Source organism: Mizuhopecten yessoensis, unplaced genomic scaffold (assembly GCF_002113885.1).
Source record: "Mizuhopecten yessoensis strain PY_sf001 unplaced genomic scaffold, ASM211388v2 scaffold10989_2, whole genome shotgun sequence".
Taxonomy (NCBI): domain Eukaryota; kingdom Metazoa; phylum Mollusca; class Bivalvia; order Pectinida; family Pectinidae; genus Mizuhopecten; species Mizuhopecten yessoensis.
Genome location: NW_018408823.1, coordinates 390595 through 408056, shown reverse-complemented (window position 1 = coordinate 408056; position 17462 = coordinate 390595). Strand labels below are relative to the sequence as shown.

General features: G+C 37.2%; 1 protein-coding gene across 10 annotated transcripts in view; it reads left to right on the top strand.

Moving 5' to 3' along the window:
• Nucleotides 1–6391: 6391 nt before the first annotated feature.
• Nucleotides 6392–17462, top strand: part of LOC110464458 — a 255107-nt gene continuing 244036 nt past the window's right edge. For all 10 annotated transcript variants that reach the window (XM_021519688.1, XM_021519687.1, XM_021519680.1 and 7 more), the window contains exons 1-3: nt 6392–6467; nt 14292–14849; nt 15527–15598. In XM_021519688.1, the coding sequence (XP_021375363.1) occupies nt 6395–6467; nt 14292–14849; nt 15527–15598 (703 nt within the window). In that variant the 5' untranslated portion in view covers nt 6392–6394. The remainder of the gene's footprint in view (nt 6468–14291; nt 14850–15526; nt 15599–17462) is intronic.

Below are 17462 nucleotides of genomic sequence, written 5' to 3'. Positions count from 1 at the left end.
CTCTGTCATAGTGTCAAGGTAAGAGGAGATGCCATTTATGTATTTCGTACTTGTGATTTGACGCTGTAGCCTGATTTGTTCGTATGTGTTGACGCTGTGGTGCAGTTTTATGTTATATGTTACGCCGTGCTGGTATTTTTCGCCCTTTATGATTTGACGCTGCGGTATTTCGTCCTTTTTATGTTGACGCTGTAAGGGTAATGTTTCCATCCTAATTGATTTGCACGCATGCGTATAATAAAACATAGGTACCTACTATCACTTTCCACTGTTCACAACCTATATCGCTTAAAATTGTACCGGTATGTTTAACATCCCCCAACCGCTCGGCTGGAGGTGTCTTCATGAAAAGAAAAAACAAGAAATATTATCTGATGTTTTATTTTCTTAGATCTTATAGTGATTTGGTAAAATGATAACGACATCAAATGTGGCAATCAAAGACGATCATTAGCTAGGCGTATAGCAAGGAGTGGGGTTCTATTAAACAAAAAATAAATAGAACCTGGAAAGAGCTTCCTGTGTGTTATTAATGATACAAAAAATCGTACATCAAAACAGTTCCGTGTGAAATAAATATGGATATTTAGAAAATTACACCCCGAATGACCGTAGGTGGTCATAAAGCGGTCGGTCATCTGATACAGCTGTACACGGTGGTAGTGTCCCCAGGAATGTCTCCCTTAATGTTCTCAGAGCCTGGATCTACTCTAATTGAATATCAGATACATTTTTATTATTGAACGAGTTTTTTTGGGGTAGTTAGTTTCTGGAACATCTGTCGTATTTATGCTTCCGGGTAAAAAAAATATTACGTTTTTTTAATAAAAACTTCTCCTCGCTGTATCCTTATCTAGAACTATTACATACCATAGGACATTATGTCGTGATCAGTTTACAACATCCTCGACAATCGTTATCCTTTTTTGTTCAATGGCGCTTCCTCCTCCTATAACTCATATAAAACTCTTCAGGAAAACCAGCAGCTGACTAAGGTAATAAAAGTAATATCACACGTACAGGTTTTGCCTGAGTCAGCATCTTTTCCTTCCAATCATTAAACTCTGTATATGATCCATATAAGGGTCTAAGAATTATCAAAATAGTCTTACAGTCGTTAGGCATAAAATAAACCTGCGATCATTGGTGGGGAGCAGTCTTGAAGACAGTAAGACATTTCTGTCGAAAATCCTCATGTTATATAAAAATATATATTTTAAAACGCATCTTCTTGTTTGTTCCGCGTGGACATGACAATTATCTAGAAATTAGGAAACACAAAAATATCTCCACGTGTAAATTACTTAACCCTTTCATCCCTAGGTAACTTGAGTAGACTCTACCATACATTGATATAGATTAGTCCATTATGGTCTACAGTGGTGAAAGTGTTAATGATATCACGGATGTTTTCATGATATTGTTATTAAAAATTAAAACATAATTCTACAACCAATGTTTGACCTGACATAAACAACTTAACGCGTATAGATATTGGATACACGAATGACGATTGTTCAACCGTGACCCGCTCGTGACCCGCTCGTGATGTATTTAGACCGTTCATATTGGTCTACATTTGTTGTTTAACGACAGTGTTATCTGATACGATTGTGACACTCAGAAACAATGGTATTTTACTTTTTTTCTTTATTTTCCCCTTGTGTCGTTCACTTTGTACTTTAATATACAAAATGTAGCAATGAAGTGATGAAAAGGCGGAGACACTTTGGTATTTGTCAGAATATATGTTAAATTAATAATTAAGTCTGCTGTGACGTAACATACATCGAAACTGACTACATCATTAATGCTGTAAGTGTAAAACACTGTATAGATACAGTATTACTGCTGTAAGTGTAAAACACTGTATAGATACAGTATTACTTCTGTAAGTGTAAAACAATGTATAGATACAGTATTACTGCTGTAAGTGTAAAACAATGTATAGATACTTGTTTCTTTGTAGCATGAACTCAAAATTGTTCAGTAAAATTTAAAAAATGTGCAAACACTTACAGCTACAGCAGAGAGTTGTAGAAATATTCGTCTTAGAGAGTTCATATCAAGGTAAAAAAAATCACAGAAATAAAATATCCGCTAATCAAGATACAAAAAGTCTACAGTTAACTTGTGTCGACTGGCAATACATATTTGACTACAAACGTCATACTTGCCTAGTAACAAACACACCGCGTGTGACCGGACTAGGGCTGTGTGCGCGTGTGACTGGACTAGGGCTCTGTACGCGTGTGACCGGACTAGGGCTGTGTGCTACCTTAAACATTACACAATTCTGCTCCTATCGACAGTCTCAAGTGATGTTCTGAAACTGCCTTGACATACACCGAGTCCGTACATCAAAATAGAAAACGAAATAATAAACACGAGTAAATGGTATATTCAGTTATACACTAGAGTTATGTAACATTTAAACAAACATTGCATTTTCTCATTTAAATGGGGAACTGAGCTTGCGCGATCGTTCTAAGTTTGAGCGTGATAATTGCTCATGAAATGGTGCCGTTGAGTTATCTATAGATGTTTTCATACAGATTTTATTACATTTTTAACAGAGTTTATTTTCACATATCGGACTTTCGAGCGATACGTATCACTATGTTAAGCTGTTATGAGTTCCTCGTAATAAATCCAAGGAATTACACGTAGAAGATACCACAGTACTCCGCAAAATAGCTTCAACGTTTGACTGAAGACAAAACGAGTATTACGTTTAAAATAAACAGCGGTAATATAACCGATCAACTTATACGTATTTGCAGGCAATTTATGACAATAAGGACGCCCCGAATTAGTTTTTTTATGGTAGCAGTAATTGGCTGTACAAGTGTTCTTATTTACAGACTTGTAATTTACGTCAATTCCTGCTCCATAGACATGCTGTAGATGATTGTACAGGCAAGATCCTTTACGATGGGAAATTTGATTAGATTCAGCTAATTGTTTGCAACCATTTTCTTAATGTAACAAGTAGAAGGAAAGTCTCCTAAATCTGTTTTTCGCATACGATTGTTTATGAATGTTGCTGATATTGCAAAAAGCATCACCGCATTAAAGCGCACATGTGTAAACAAGACTTATGCGTTCGCTATCAGTTTCAAGATCAAACAGAAATAAGACCGTTTCATTTTCCAGGGCATGGCTCTTAGACAGCATGATCTGTACATGTTAATGGTAGCATAACGGTAGCCAGGTTAAAGCTGACAGTGCAAGTTAAAAAGCTTTCAATTGAGATTTAAAAAACAATTGTTTAAAAAAAAAACAAAAAAAACTGGTTTTGAGATCCTCCCCATCTCTTTCGACTATCGTTAATAAGGAAGTTCCGACGTTTTAGATTGTCCTTGCTTGGTAGCGAGTATGGGTCTCGCTGGGTATAAAAAGCGCATTACCTGTCAAACCGGGTATCATTCTACTACTGACCGTCTTGCGATTCAATGTAACGCGCACCCTGATCGGAAACCGATATCATAAATCAAACGCACTCACCTGAAGACTTTGAAACACTGCCAAGCTGATTGTTACTTATGGTACATTATTGAAAATTGTATATCCAAAATAAAAGGCATATTACTGAAAACACTTCTATAAATCCCAAATTGATCATCGGTCTTACACGTGCATATAACTGCACCAACACACGAAAACTTTATTTTGAACTCTTAGTCTTCGTCGTGTAAACGCGTTACTAGCAAAACACGTGCGGAATGCGACACTCCGTGGTGTGAAGTCAACAATGTGATATTTGAACCGTTTTCATGGAAATAATTGGAGAATTAGTATTGTTTTCACACAAGAGGTTATAACTAGTTGGGTATCTAAAAATTTGCTTCTTTCAGGGCCGTCTTTTTGGGGAAGGGGGTGGGAGGTTGTGCATTAGATATTAGATGGAGAATATCTCAAAACCAGAAAATGTAACTTGTATTTCTAAAAAACTCAATTGAAACCTTTTTGACTTGCACTGTCAGCTTTAGTGATTACGACCGCAGACATGGGAAGTTTATGGTTAAAGGGAGATAACTCGAAAATGTTTGATGAATTTTCACTTAATGTCATATTTCTCGAGAATGCATTCAATGAAACCGTCGTTTCCCCCGGTTTTTTTATAAAACATTTTCCCATCTCTTATTTCCTGTTTTATTATTTTTCTTGATGAATTGCTCTAGTCTACAGTATATGGCTTTATATGTCTCTGGTCAATCGTATTTTAGATCGGCCCTATTGGTAATACATGTGTATCACATTTTCAATTTATCGAATTTGTAATACATGTATGACATCTACACCCACCTATCTCTCACCCTAGGGAGCTCGAGGACCAGTCACAATAGCAGCTCACCCTCGTGTGTTTCCGAAAAAAATTACACGGACCAGTCACAATAGCCGCTCACCCTCGTATGTTTCCGAGAAATATTACACGGACCAGTCACAATAGCCGCTCACCCTCGTGAGTTTCCGAGAAATATCACACGGACCAGTCGCAATAGCCGCTCACCCTCGTATGTTTCCGAGAAATATCACACGGACCAGTCACAATAACCGCTCACCCTCGTATGTTTCCGGGAAATATCACACAGACTAGTCACAATAGCCGCTCACCCTCGTATGTTTCCGGGAAATATCACACAGACCAGTCACAATAGCCGCTCACCCTCGTTTGTTTCCGGGAAATATCACACGGACCATGTCATAATAGCCGCTCACCCTCGTATGTTTCCGGGACCAGTCACAATAGCCGCTCACCCTCGTATGTTTCCGGGAAATATCATACGGACCAGTCACAATAGCCGCTCACCCTCGTATGTTTCCGTGAAATATCCACGGACCAGACACAATAGCCGCTCACCCTCGTATGTTTCCGGGAAATATCACACAGACCAGTCACAATAGCCGCTCACCCTCGTATGTTTCCGATAAATATCACATGAACCAGTCACAATAGCCGCTCACCCTCGTATGTTTCCGAGAAATATCACACGGACCAGCATGAAATGCTATTTCTAGTAGTTATCATAAAGGCATCACGTGATAGAGCTGCAGTTGCGTATACAAGTAGGATAAATAGCTGACCTCTGACTCAACATAATGAAGAACAAAATCATAGCTATTTATTTATTTAGGTCATAATTGAAGAAATGTTTTAAACATCCAGCAAACTTGTTCTGTAAATCTTCTAAAGCTTCATACATTTGTAAATATTTTGTATGAACCTTTTATGACATACTAAAAGCATCGTGTCCTTTGTTGAGGGTAGTAAGATATAATACAGAAGTGATACTTCCTGTTTATGTATTATATCTTACTACTAAGTGATACTTCCTGTTTATGTTTTATTTCTTACTACTAAGTGATATTTCCTGTTTATGTATTATATCTTACTACTAAGTGATACTTCCTGTTTATGTATTATATCTTACTACTAAGTGATACTTCCTGTTTATGTATTATATCTTACTACCCTCAACAAAGGACACCATGCTTTTATTATTAACAAACGTTTGAAGTTTTAGAAGATTTACAGAACAATTTGTTTAATTGGTTACATCGTCAATGTATGTTTAGGTCTTCTCTCCTTCTTTTCTAAACATTTCCTTGATACAGTTCCCTGTCCGTATCGTCAGACTTCTGTATAACGTACATAGTCCGGTTGACCAATGGTCATCGTATGACCAAACGGTTTGTCTGTATTGCATTTAGTTGATTGTTGTTCATCTTTCTAGTACTAAGTGTTTAAATATTTACCGAAAATATAGAAAAAAAATTGTGTTTTACCACGAAACTTGATTTTCTACGTCCATGGTTTTACACTGTGGTATATTAAATTCATGGTACCTGTATTCAGACAATGTACCTGTATTCAGACATTGTACCTGTGTTTTGACACTGTACCTGTATTTTGACATTGTACCTGTATTTTGACAATGTACCTGTATTCAGACAATGTACCTGTATTTTGTCAATGTTCCTGTATTTTGACATTTTACCTGTATTTTGACATTTTTCCTGTATTTTGACAATGTACCTGTATTTTGACATTGTACCTGTGTTTTGACAATGAACCTGTATTTTGACATTGTACCTGTATTTTGACATTATACCTGTATTTTGACAATGTACCTGTATTTTGACATTGTACCTGTATTTTGACATTGTACCTGTATTTTGACCATGTTCCTGTATGATGTCACTCTGCTATAATTGTATATATTTTGTACTTGGGATATCATACCGTTGTTTATTTGTATTTATTGATACATTTGTACTAGGGTAAATGTGAAATTTGCGTTTAGTCAGTGCCACCAATTATAACTGTGTTAGATATAAGATTAATACCTTCACTATTTTAACAATGTGGTTCTATTGTTTCAGATACACCATGGCGACGATTCGCTGGTTGTCATGGTTACTAATGATATGTGCCACGTGTCGCCACGTGATCTCTGTGGGAGGTAAGTGTTGTGTCTCTCGTATCTTGTTATCCATCAAAATAATGATATGAATAAATAGTATTTGCTTCAACTCGTGACGTCATTATTCCTTGTGACGTCACAGAGTGTTAAGACATTTTTAGATATCTTCGTCACGTCACCAGTGTAGATATCTAGAAGTTTACAGATTAGTTATCACACCAAAATTTGCAAAACAAATGCTTCGTTACTTTGAACTTTTGATTTCAAGTTAAGTGAACAATATCTGACAACACCTGTATTTAGACATTTCGAATACTGGTTATGTTTAATTTAACACCTGTTATTCTAAGAAAATCCACAAAATGAAATTGATCTAGGGTATATGACTAACATCAAACGACATACGTTTTGTTCTGACGAGTTAGATATATGTTATATCTGTTGTCATAGTAACTGTACATCAATGTTTCTTTGTATCCTTTTTTCATCTTTCTGTCTCCATTATGTGTGTTTTTATTATGAATTGATCGATCGTCTTACACTATTTGTTGATAAACAATCTATTAATATGACGTCATGATCAAATGACGTCATTTTATAGTAATATCATTTTGATATGTGATGTCATACATGCGATCAGTCTGTTATATATGTTCGTATTACATGTTGTTAACCTGTCTTTCGTTATCAGTTGAGATTTAATTAAAATTAATCAATCTATTCCCATTTCCATATTAACAAAATAACATACTCTAAAAAAAAATAAGCATGTACAGTCGATAAGCTCTACAGCTTCATTAACTTTTGACAATTGTTCATACTAATTCTTAATTGTTTGCATAGAAAGTGTATTTGTTGTTTGTATCCATGTGTGATGTCTCCGATTCCTAGTACATGCTTGTTATCACTAACTGGATGATTGATAACCAAAAATACCAAACACAGTGTAATCGTGTATCAGTGTCCCATTAGGTTAGTGACACATCATACTCCACTGTCTTGTAATCATGTATCAGTGTCCCATTAGGTTAGTGACACATCATACTCCACTGCCTTGTAATCATGTATCAGTGTCCCATTAGGTACGTCACACCTCCTAATCCACTGTCTTGTAATCATGTATCAGTGTCCCATTAGGTATGTCACACATCATACTACACTGTCTTGTAATCATGTATCAGTGTCCCATTCGGTATGTCATACCTCAAACTACACTGTCTTGTAATCATGTATCAGTGTCCCATTAGTTATGTCACACCTCATACTCCACTGTCTTGTAATCCTGTATCAATGTCCAATTAGGTATGTCATACCTCAAACTACACTGTCTTGTAATCATGTATCAGTGTCCCATTAGGTTAGTGACACATCATACTCCACTGCCTTGTAATCATGTATCAGTGTCCCATTAGGTACGTCACACCTCCTAATCCACTGTCTTGTAATCATGTATCAGTGTCCCATGAGGTATGTCACACCTCATACTCAACTGTCTTGTAATCATGTATCAGTGTCCCATTAGGAATGTCACACCTCATACTCCACTGTCTTGTAATCCTGTATCAATGTCCAATTAGGTATGTCATACCTCAAACTACACTGTCTTGTAATCATGTATCAGTGTCCCATTAGTTATGTCACACCTCATACTCCACTGTCTTGTAATCCTGTATCAATGTCCAATTAGGTATGTCATACCTCAAACTACACTGTCTTGTAATCATGTATCAGTGTCCCATTAGTTATGTCACACCTCATACTCCACTGTCTTGTAATCCTGTATCAATGTCCAATTAGGTATGTCATACCTCAAACTACACTGTCTTGTAATCATGTATCAGTGTCCCATTAGTTATGTCACACCTCATACTCCACTGTCTTGTAATCCTGTATCAATGTCCAATTAGGTATGTCATACCTCAAACTACACTGTCTTGTAATCATGTATCAGTGTCCCATTAGTTATGTCACACCTCATACTCCACTGTCTTGTAATCCTGTATCAATGTCCAATTAGGTATGTCATACCTCAAACTACACTGTCTTGTAATCATGTATCAGTGTCCCATTAGGTACGTCACACCTCATACTCCACTGTTTTGTAATCATGTATCAGTGTCCCATCAAGTACGTCACACCTCATACTCCACTGTCTTGTAATCATGTATCAGTGTCCCATTAGGTATGTCACACCTCATACTCCACTGTCTTGTAATCATGTATCAGTGTCCCATTAGGTATGTCACACCTCATACTCCACTGTCTTGTAATCATGTATCAGTGTCCCATTAGGTATGTCACACCTCATACTCCACTGTCTTGTAATCATGTATCAGTGTCCCATTAGGTATGTCACACCTCATACTCCACTGTCTTGTAATCATGTATCAGTGTCCCATTAGGTATGTCACACCTCATACTCCACTGTCTTGTAATCATGTATCAGTGTCCCATTAGGTATGTCACACCTCATACTCCACTGTCTTGTAATCATGTATCAGTGTCCCATTAGGTATGTCACACCTCATACTCCACTGTCTTGTAATCATGTATCAGTGTCCCATTAGGTATGTCACACCTCATACTCCACTGTCTTGTAATCATGTATCAGTGTCCCATTAGGTATGTCACACCTCATACTCCACTGTCTTGTAATCATGTATCAGTGTCCCATTAGGTATGTCACACCTCATACTCCACTGTCTTGTAATCATGTATCAGTGTCCCATTAGGTATGTCACACCTCATACTCCACTGTCTTGTAATCATGTATCAGTGTCCCATTAGGTATGTCACACCTCATACTCCACTGTCTTGTAATCATGTATCAGTGTCCCATTAGGTATGTCACACCTCATACTCCACTGTCTTGTAATCATGTATCAGTGTCCCATTAGGTATGTCACACCTCATACTCCACTGTCTTGTAATCATGTATCAGTGTCCCATTAGGTATGTCACACCTCATACTCCACTGTCTTGTAATCATGTATCAGTGTCCCATTAGGTATGTCACACCTCATACTCCACTGTCTTGTAATCATGTATCAGTGTCCCATTAGGTATGTCACACCTCATACTCCACTGTCTTGTAATCATGTATCAGTGTCCCATTAGGTATGTCACACCTCATACTCCACTGTCTTGTAATCATGTATCAGTGTCCCATTAGGTATGTCACACCTCATACTCCACTGTCTTGTAATCATGTATCAGTGTCCCATTAGGTATGTCACACCTCATACTCCACTGTCTTGTAATCATGTATCAGTGTCCCATTAGGTATGTCACACCTCATACTCCACTGTCTTGTAATCATGTATCAGTGTCCCATTAGGTATGTCACACCTCATACTCCACTGTCTTGTAATCATGTATCAGTGTCCCATTAGGTATGTCACACCTCATACTCCACTGTCTTGTAATCATGTATCAGTGTCCCATTAGGTATGTCACACCTCATACTCCACTGTCTTGTAATCATGTATCAGTGTCCCATTAGGTATGTCACACCTCATACTCCACTGTCTTGTAATCATGTATCAGTGTCCCATTAGGTATGTCACACCTCATACTCCACTGTCTTGTAATCATGTATCAGTGTCCCATTAGGTATGTCACACCTCATACTCCACTGTCTTGTAATCATGTATCAGTGTCCCATTAGGTATGTCACACCTCATACTCCACTGTCTTGTAATCATGTATCAGTGTCCCATTAGGTATGTCACACCTCATACTCCACTGTCTTGTAATCATGTATCAGTGTCCCATTAGGTATGTCACACCTCATACTCCACTGTCTTGTAATCATGTATCAGTGTCCCATTAGGTATGTCACACCTCATACTCCACTGTCTTGTAATCATGTATCAGTGTCCCATTAGGTATGTCACACCTCATACTCCACTGTCTTGTAATCATGTATCAGTGTCCCATTAGGTATGTCACACCTCATACTCCACTGTCTTGTAATCATGTATCAGTGTCCCATTAGGTATGTCACACCTCATACTCCACTGTCTTGTAATCATGTATCAGTGTCCCATTAGGTATGTCACACCTCATACTCCACTGTCTTGTAATCATGTATCAGTGTCCCATTAGGTATGTCACACCTCATACTCCACTGTCTTGTAATCATGTATCAGTGTCCCATTAGGTATGTCACACCTCATACTCCACTGTCTTGTAATCATGTATCAGTGTCCCATTAGGTATGTCACACCTCATACTCCACTGTCTTGTAATCATGTATCAGTGTCCCATTAGGTATGTCACACCTCATACTCCACTGTCTTGTAATCATGTATCAGTGTCCCATTAGGTATGTCACACCTCATACTCCACTGTCTTGTAATCATGTATCAGTGTCCCATTAGGTATGTCACACCTCATACTCCACTGTCTTGTAATCATGTATCAGTGTCCCATTAGGTTAGTGACACCTCATACTCCATTGCCTGGCTGTCTCAATCCTACCTTAATGAAATGCATTTCATTCCTATTCTTGGCTAGACTGACCCCGTCTGCATAATATTGGTTCATTAAAAAAATATGAGATTAATAATAAGACGGCTGTTCTATTTCTTAAAGAAGGCTGTCCTATTTCTTAAAGACGGCTGTCCTATTTCTTAAAGACGGCTGTTCTATTTCTTAAAGACGGCTGTCTATTTCTTATAGACGGCTGTCCTATTCCTTATAGACGGCTGTCTATTTCTTATAGACGGCTGTTCTATTCCTTATAGACGGCTGTCTATTTCTTATAGACGGCTGTTCTATTTCATTAAACAAGTTGAAAGGATACAGACGATCACTTGAAAACAAAATATGATTTTTCATAAAACAACTTTTTTGTCTATGAATGATTTATAAAATAAGAATGAAAGATGTCTATCAGACCATTAATGAGTTAACAAAACAATTCTCGGGTACAACAAACTTTTTATTAGTATTTCATTGTCACCCTAACCACTTCCATGATAAACTCCCGCTACAGGACTACGGGTTGCTATATTAAGTATCAATGTTAAACTCCCGCTACAGGACTACGGTGTGCTACATTAAGTATCAATGATAAACTCCCGCTACAGGACTACGGGGTGCTACATTAAGTATTAATGATAAACTCCCGCTAGAGGACTACGGGGAGCTACATTAGGTATCAATGATAAACTCCCGCTACTGGACTACAGGGTGCTACATTAAATATCAATGATGAACTCCCGCTACAGGACTACGGGGAGCTACATTAAGTATCAATGATAACCTCCCGCTACAGGACTACGGGGATCGAGCTACATTAAGTATCAATGATAAACTCCCGCTACAGGACTACGGGGAGCTACATTAGGTATCAATGATAAACTCCCGCTACAGGACTACGGGGATCGAGCTACATTAAGTATCAATGATAAACTCCCGCTACAGGACTACGGGGTACTACATTAAGTATTAATGATAAACTCCCGCTACAGGACTACGGGGTGCTACATTAGGTATCAATGATAAACTCCCGCTACAGGACTACGGGGCACTACATTAAGTATTAATGATAAACTCCCGCTACAGGACTACGGGGTGCTACATCAAGTATCAATGATAAGCTCCCGCTACAGGACTACGAGGTGCTACATTAAGTATCAATGATAAACTCCCGCTACTGGACTACAGGGTGCTACATTAAGTATCAGTGATAAACTCCCGCTACAGGACTACGGGGTGCTACAGTAGGTATCAATGATAAACTCCCGCTACAGGACTACGGGGTGCTACATTAAGTATCAATGATAAACTCCCGCTACTGGACTACAGGGTGCTACATTAAGTATCAATGATAAACTCCCGCTACAGGACTACGGGGTGCTACATTAGGTATCAATGATAAGCTCCCGCTACAGGACTACGGGGTGCTACATTAAGTATCAATGATAAACTCCCGCTACAGGACTACGGGGTGCTACATTAAGTATCAATGATAAGCTCCCGCTACAGGACTACGGGGAGCTACATTAGGTATCAATGATAAACTCCCGCTACAGGACTACGGGGTGCTACATTAAGTATCAGAAGGTTACAAAATACACATTAATGTTTCGTTTGAAGTATATTTATCTACCCATGTTTTTCTTCATTATTGCTTGTGTTTGCATGTATTCATTACATAGTTCCTCGTAGTAAAAAAAAACCATGTTATATATTTTTCCTGCGAATTATGTAACATAAGCTATGATGACGTCATAAAATGAAGCTGAAATGACGCCTAAATCGTTTATATTATATTATAACGTCACAATCGAAATAATACCTGTAAGGCTTATTCAGAAGAATATCATATTTAAGAAAGAAAGAAGGAAATAGAGAAAATATTGTGTTGCAATATTAAATATGTATAAATATCACTGTATATCATTTGTTGAACCTGACATATTTTGCCTCCATGTGAGACCGTGTCGGAAACCTGCTTGTCTATCATGTAGCTATTTATACGTTTCCACCATCTTATGAGGAAGAGCGGATAATGTTTTAATGGGTATTTCCTGTTAATTCAGCATGCTGCAAAGCCACAACCTTTTCATTGTCCCTCAATGACACGTTTAGAACTGTCAAATCGTGTTGTTTTTTGTACGAATCCTTACATCTCTGAAGGATTGAGAAAGTTCTCAATATTTGGTATAAACTATTATGATGAACTCCATTAGAATGACATTGAAATACAGAGGGAGTTCTAAGAACCTCGATACGGACCTGAGATGTACGGCATACTGTCGAGTTAACACACCTTACAGGTATTTAACTTAAAAAAATGGACATCAATAAGCAAGTACTGTTTTCGGAAAAATACAAAAAAATCGAAATGAAAATAAATTGCCAATATTCCTAATTTCTGTATTGTTTGGATCCGAAGTTAAATACAGGAACATATTAACAAATATCTAAGAACAATCCGATAGTTTAACCTTAATATTAATGGTGCATGAATGTACTTTTACATCCCTTCTGGAGATTTGCATGGTCTCCAAAACATACCGATACCAGGTAACGGTTTTGTGTTCCACACGAAGTTGTTTCGGCCATTGATTGGGTATTGTTTAATGTTTCCATCGTTTAAACAGCGAGTACATTTTGTATCTGTTTTAGTTGTCATTTAAATCATCTGCATGCTATTGTACGAATAACGTGACGTTTGTAACACACCTTACTAGATACATAATGCTTAACTGATTAATATAATAGATATAATTTATTTACAAAAACCTGTCCGAAACCCATCTGCCAGCGTGCTTTAGTTCATAAATCTTAGAACCCGATCCCTTGTTTCCATTACATATCTATTTCCCCACTAGGACTAGTTTCCACACAACCCTTTACCATTTGTCATAGCGCTGCCTTATGGCTTAAGACCTTAAATGCCGCATGGCGCCACCTAGCGGTATATAATATTCTTGACCTCGGCATGGCGCCACCTAGCGGTATATAATGTACTTGACATCGGCATGGCGACATCTAGCGGCAAAGAATGTACTTGACTTCGGCATGGCGACATCTAGAGGCAAGAATGTATTCGGCCTCGGTACGTCATCATCAGCTGGCGAGATCGGAAGAGCACGTCTGCGCAAAAAACGAATGTTCGGCTTCATCTCTGCAACAAATGCGCAGAGGAAACCAAGTGATATCGTCATCTTCAGCATAGCGCTTACAGCACAATGCCAGGATCTACACACGACATTGCATGGTTTTCAGAGTTTGCTCTTAGCACTACAAGACATGCTATAACCTGCCAATTACATTTAATTACTCCAGCGACCCCATTTTATCATCCAGTCGATAAATAATAATACAGGAAGACATTCTTACTTTCAGTTGACCTATCAAAACCGCTGGATTTGGTGTTTTTGATTGATTCGTCGGAAAGTGTAACAGGATCAAACTTCAATAAAATTCTACAGTTTATGGCGGAAATTGTCGAAGATGCTTCGGTAGATTCCGGAGAAGTCCGCGTTGCTGTTGTTACGTTTGGTGATACCACTGTGATACGTTTCGGTCTTAATGAAGTCGATAATAAAGAGGAACTTTTAGAATTTGTTCAGGAAACGACATTTGATACCGGAAACACGTTGATAGCCGATGCACTACTTGCTGTGCGGACTAAGGTATTCAATACGGACGGTGATCGGCCGGAAGCTCGCAATGTTTTGTTAATAATCACTGACGGAGTATTCGATTTGGAATCTTCGAAAGCAATGAGAGAAGCAGAAACTAGCAACGAACAGGGCATTGAGATATACGCCATTGGAATAGGACTGTTTGATATTATACAACTAGACAGACTTGTATCTAAACCCTTGGAAAATCATAGATTCCTCATTGAAAATTTCGGCTACCTACAAGAGGCCAAGAGTTTCGTGTTTATTGACGAGGGTAGGTTACAAAGGAAACCAGTTACTTCAGTAACTAGTCTCGATAACAATATTGATATACGGTATATGCTGTACCAATGGGTAAGCTGATAGAATGAATTATTATCTCCGAAAGCCCCGTGCTATTTTTTTCTACATAAATCGGTAAGGCGATATAATAAAGATACAATCTGTAGTTGGTATACTTTATAAACCTTCAATTATCTTGTTTACTGGATATTTCTTTGTGTTTTACGCAATGGCTAGCATTGTCTGAACTTCATTTTGTTAAATGAAAGAAAACTGCTTCGAAAGCTGTATTTAGTTTTGGTTATCAATTTTGTACATGCTGTTTATACTACCTATATGCCATTTTCACCAGCTCTCTTTGTTGTGTTTATCGAAAGTCAGCCGTTCTCTGTGTTGGTGTATTTATGTTGTGTAAAGTTGATCATCTGTTTGTCTATTTGTCAAATTTAGTCAAACCTTTGTGGAGATCAAATGATATGTACCAATATATATATATATAAAAGATTTACGCTGAATATAAAAAAAAAAACCACTAAAATTCAATGATATCTATTTATTTCGGGGTTTTTTCTTTTTCTAATTACAAATGAATAAATAACTCTGTTAGTAATTTCTAGAAAAAACACCGTAATACTATTTCTAACTGTATGTGTTGTATTCGTATTAAAGGTGATGATTTTCTAGACCCGTTTGGAGAACTTGATGGATTTGACCCGGATGAAAGCTTCGGAACATTTGACGGTAAGTTATCCTGGTTTGTGTTGTGGGATATCTTACTGCATTTTGTCGTTTCGCGGTTGTCGTTCCTGTGTTAAGACCGGAAATCACGTGATGAGTAACGGCGTTGTTAGGTCGGTATGTCTGATGAAGCCGTTGTAGAGGATCTAGCTGATCATCTCTGGTTATCTAAATTATCTAAAGTAAAAAGAAAGTAAAATGTTAAGAACATTTTTTTTCAAACATATTTTTCTTTTAGTTTAAGTTGTCCTTTATCGAATAGTGCACATGGGAAACGCTACATACAATGTACATAAATTAAAAATAGATCCCTTGAAGAAATCAGGCATGCACGTTTTTCTTGTGTTTTGTCATTGTAGGTTCTGTGGCATTCTATATCTCTTTTGGAAACTTGTAAAACCAGCATTAAAACTAAAACAACCATATGTTAAGTTTACATAACGATACATCTGAATTAAGAGGCGTGCTTTTTTGGCATCACAACATCGTTTGTGCCAGTATTTTAAGAAAGCAGAAAACAAATCAACAATTATTTTACAATTCAATCTAATTTTACTATTAAGAAGAAAGTTTTTAAAATATCTTACAAGTATTTTCTTTTCATTTATACTTTATAATCCACCATACGTCAATTGTCAAAATATATTTTTTGGGAATGTCAGAATATGATCTATGTATAAATATTTGATGTAGTACAGTGTGTTACCAGGGTATCTAAGAACCGTAACGTAACGTTGTATAAAGGTTATTAAAAAAATAACAGATACTTTATACATGTAAACAAAACATTCAGACACAGAATGAAGACTCGAGATGTATTGCAATGTATTCTGAATGATTGCTGACTCGGAAAACAACCAGATTTGAGAAACTAGACCCAAACAAGAACTAGAGAATCTAAAAATGAAATTATGTTTAACTTAATGACGTCATATAAGACGGTTAAATATTACGTTGTTTAGATTTTTTAGAAATTTCTATTTCTATAATTATTTCTTTTATAAAAACTAAAATTGACATTTGGCCGTTTCGACAGCTGAGCTGTATTTATCATGTGATTTCCATTAATTGAACTGACGAATAATCAGTAATAGCAATGCAGTAATTAATTTAGTTATTACTTACACGGATAGGAATCTTTGATGTACAATGAATGGTGTATTATATATTTTTTTAAAATAATTTGGTCTAAATATGAGTCTTATTCATGAATATTTGGGCAAATTCAAGTGATACCTTGATATAACTTGGTGTTCAATTTCCTGTTCTAACCGATATCGATAAGCTCTGTTGATGTGACCATGCTTGTTGAGAATGCTTGTTCTAGCCTGGGATTACAATGTATCAAGCGTTATGGCACTTTGGTATCATAATCTTGGATGATTTTAGTGATAACATACACATTTAGAAACGTATATTCTTAAATGACAAAATTAAATACCAGCCGGTGAGAATGGGAAGACAAACTCTTCAGACATTTCCATGGCTTTGCTGTAACTCTTGATACAGATGTTATGATTCCTGCCTTGACTTTTAAACAACAATGAATGGAATTGACATTTATATGGATTTTTGGATTTTAAATAACTATACACTTTGCATAATACCATGTTGTTATTATCAGATTATTTATAACTGGAATACGAATATATCGATCTGTTTCTTTCTGTGCCGTTTGTATAAATATTACAACTCCTATGTGTATGTTATCCCACTGACTTGCTGTTATGTTAAGGGAAAATAGTTCCCCCAAATCACCACTGTAACGTATTCCTACTCCTGTGAACCCCGTCACGTGTTGTATTTCTAGGCCTGTCTTCAACTCAGGATATCACATCGATACGGAAACAACGTTTCGGCATTTTTG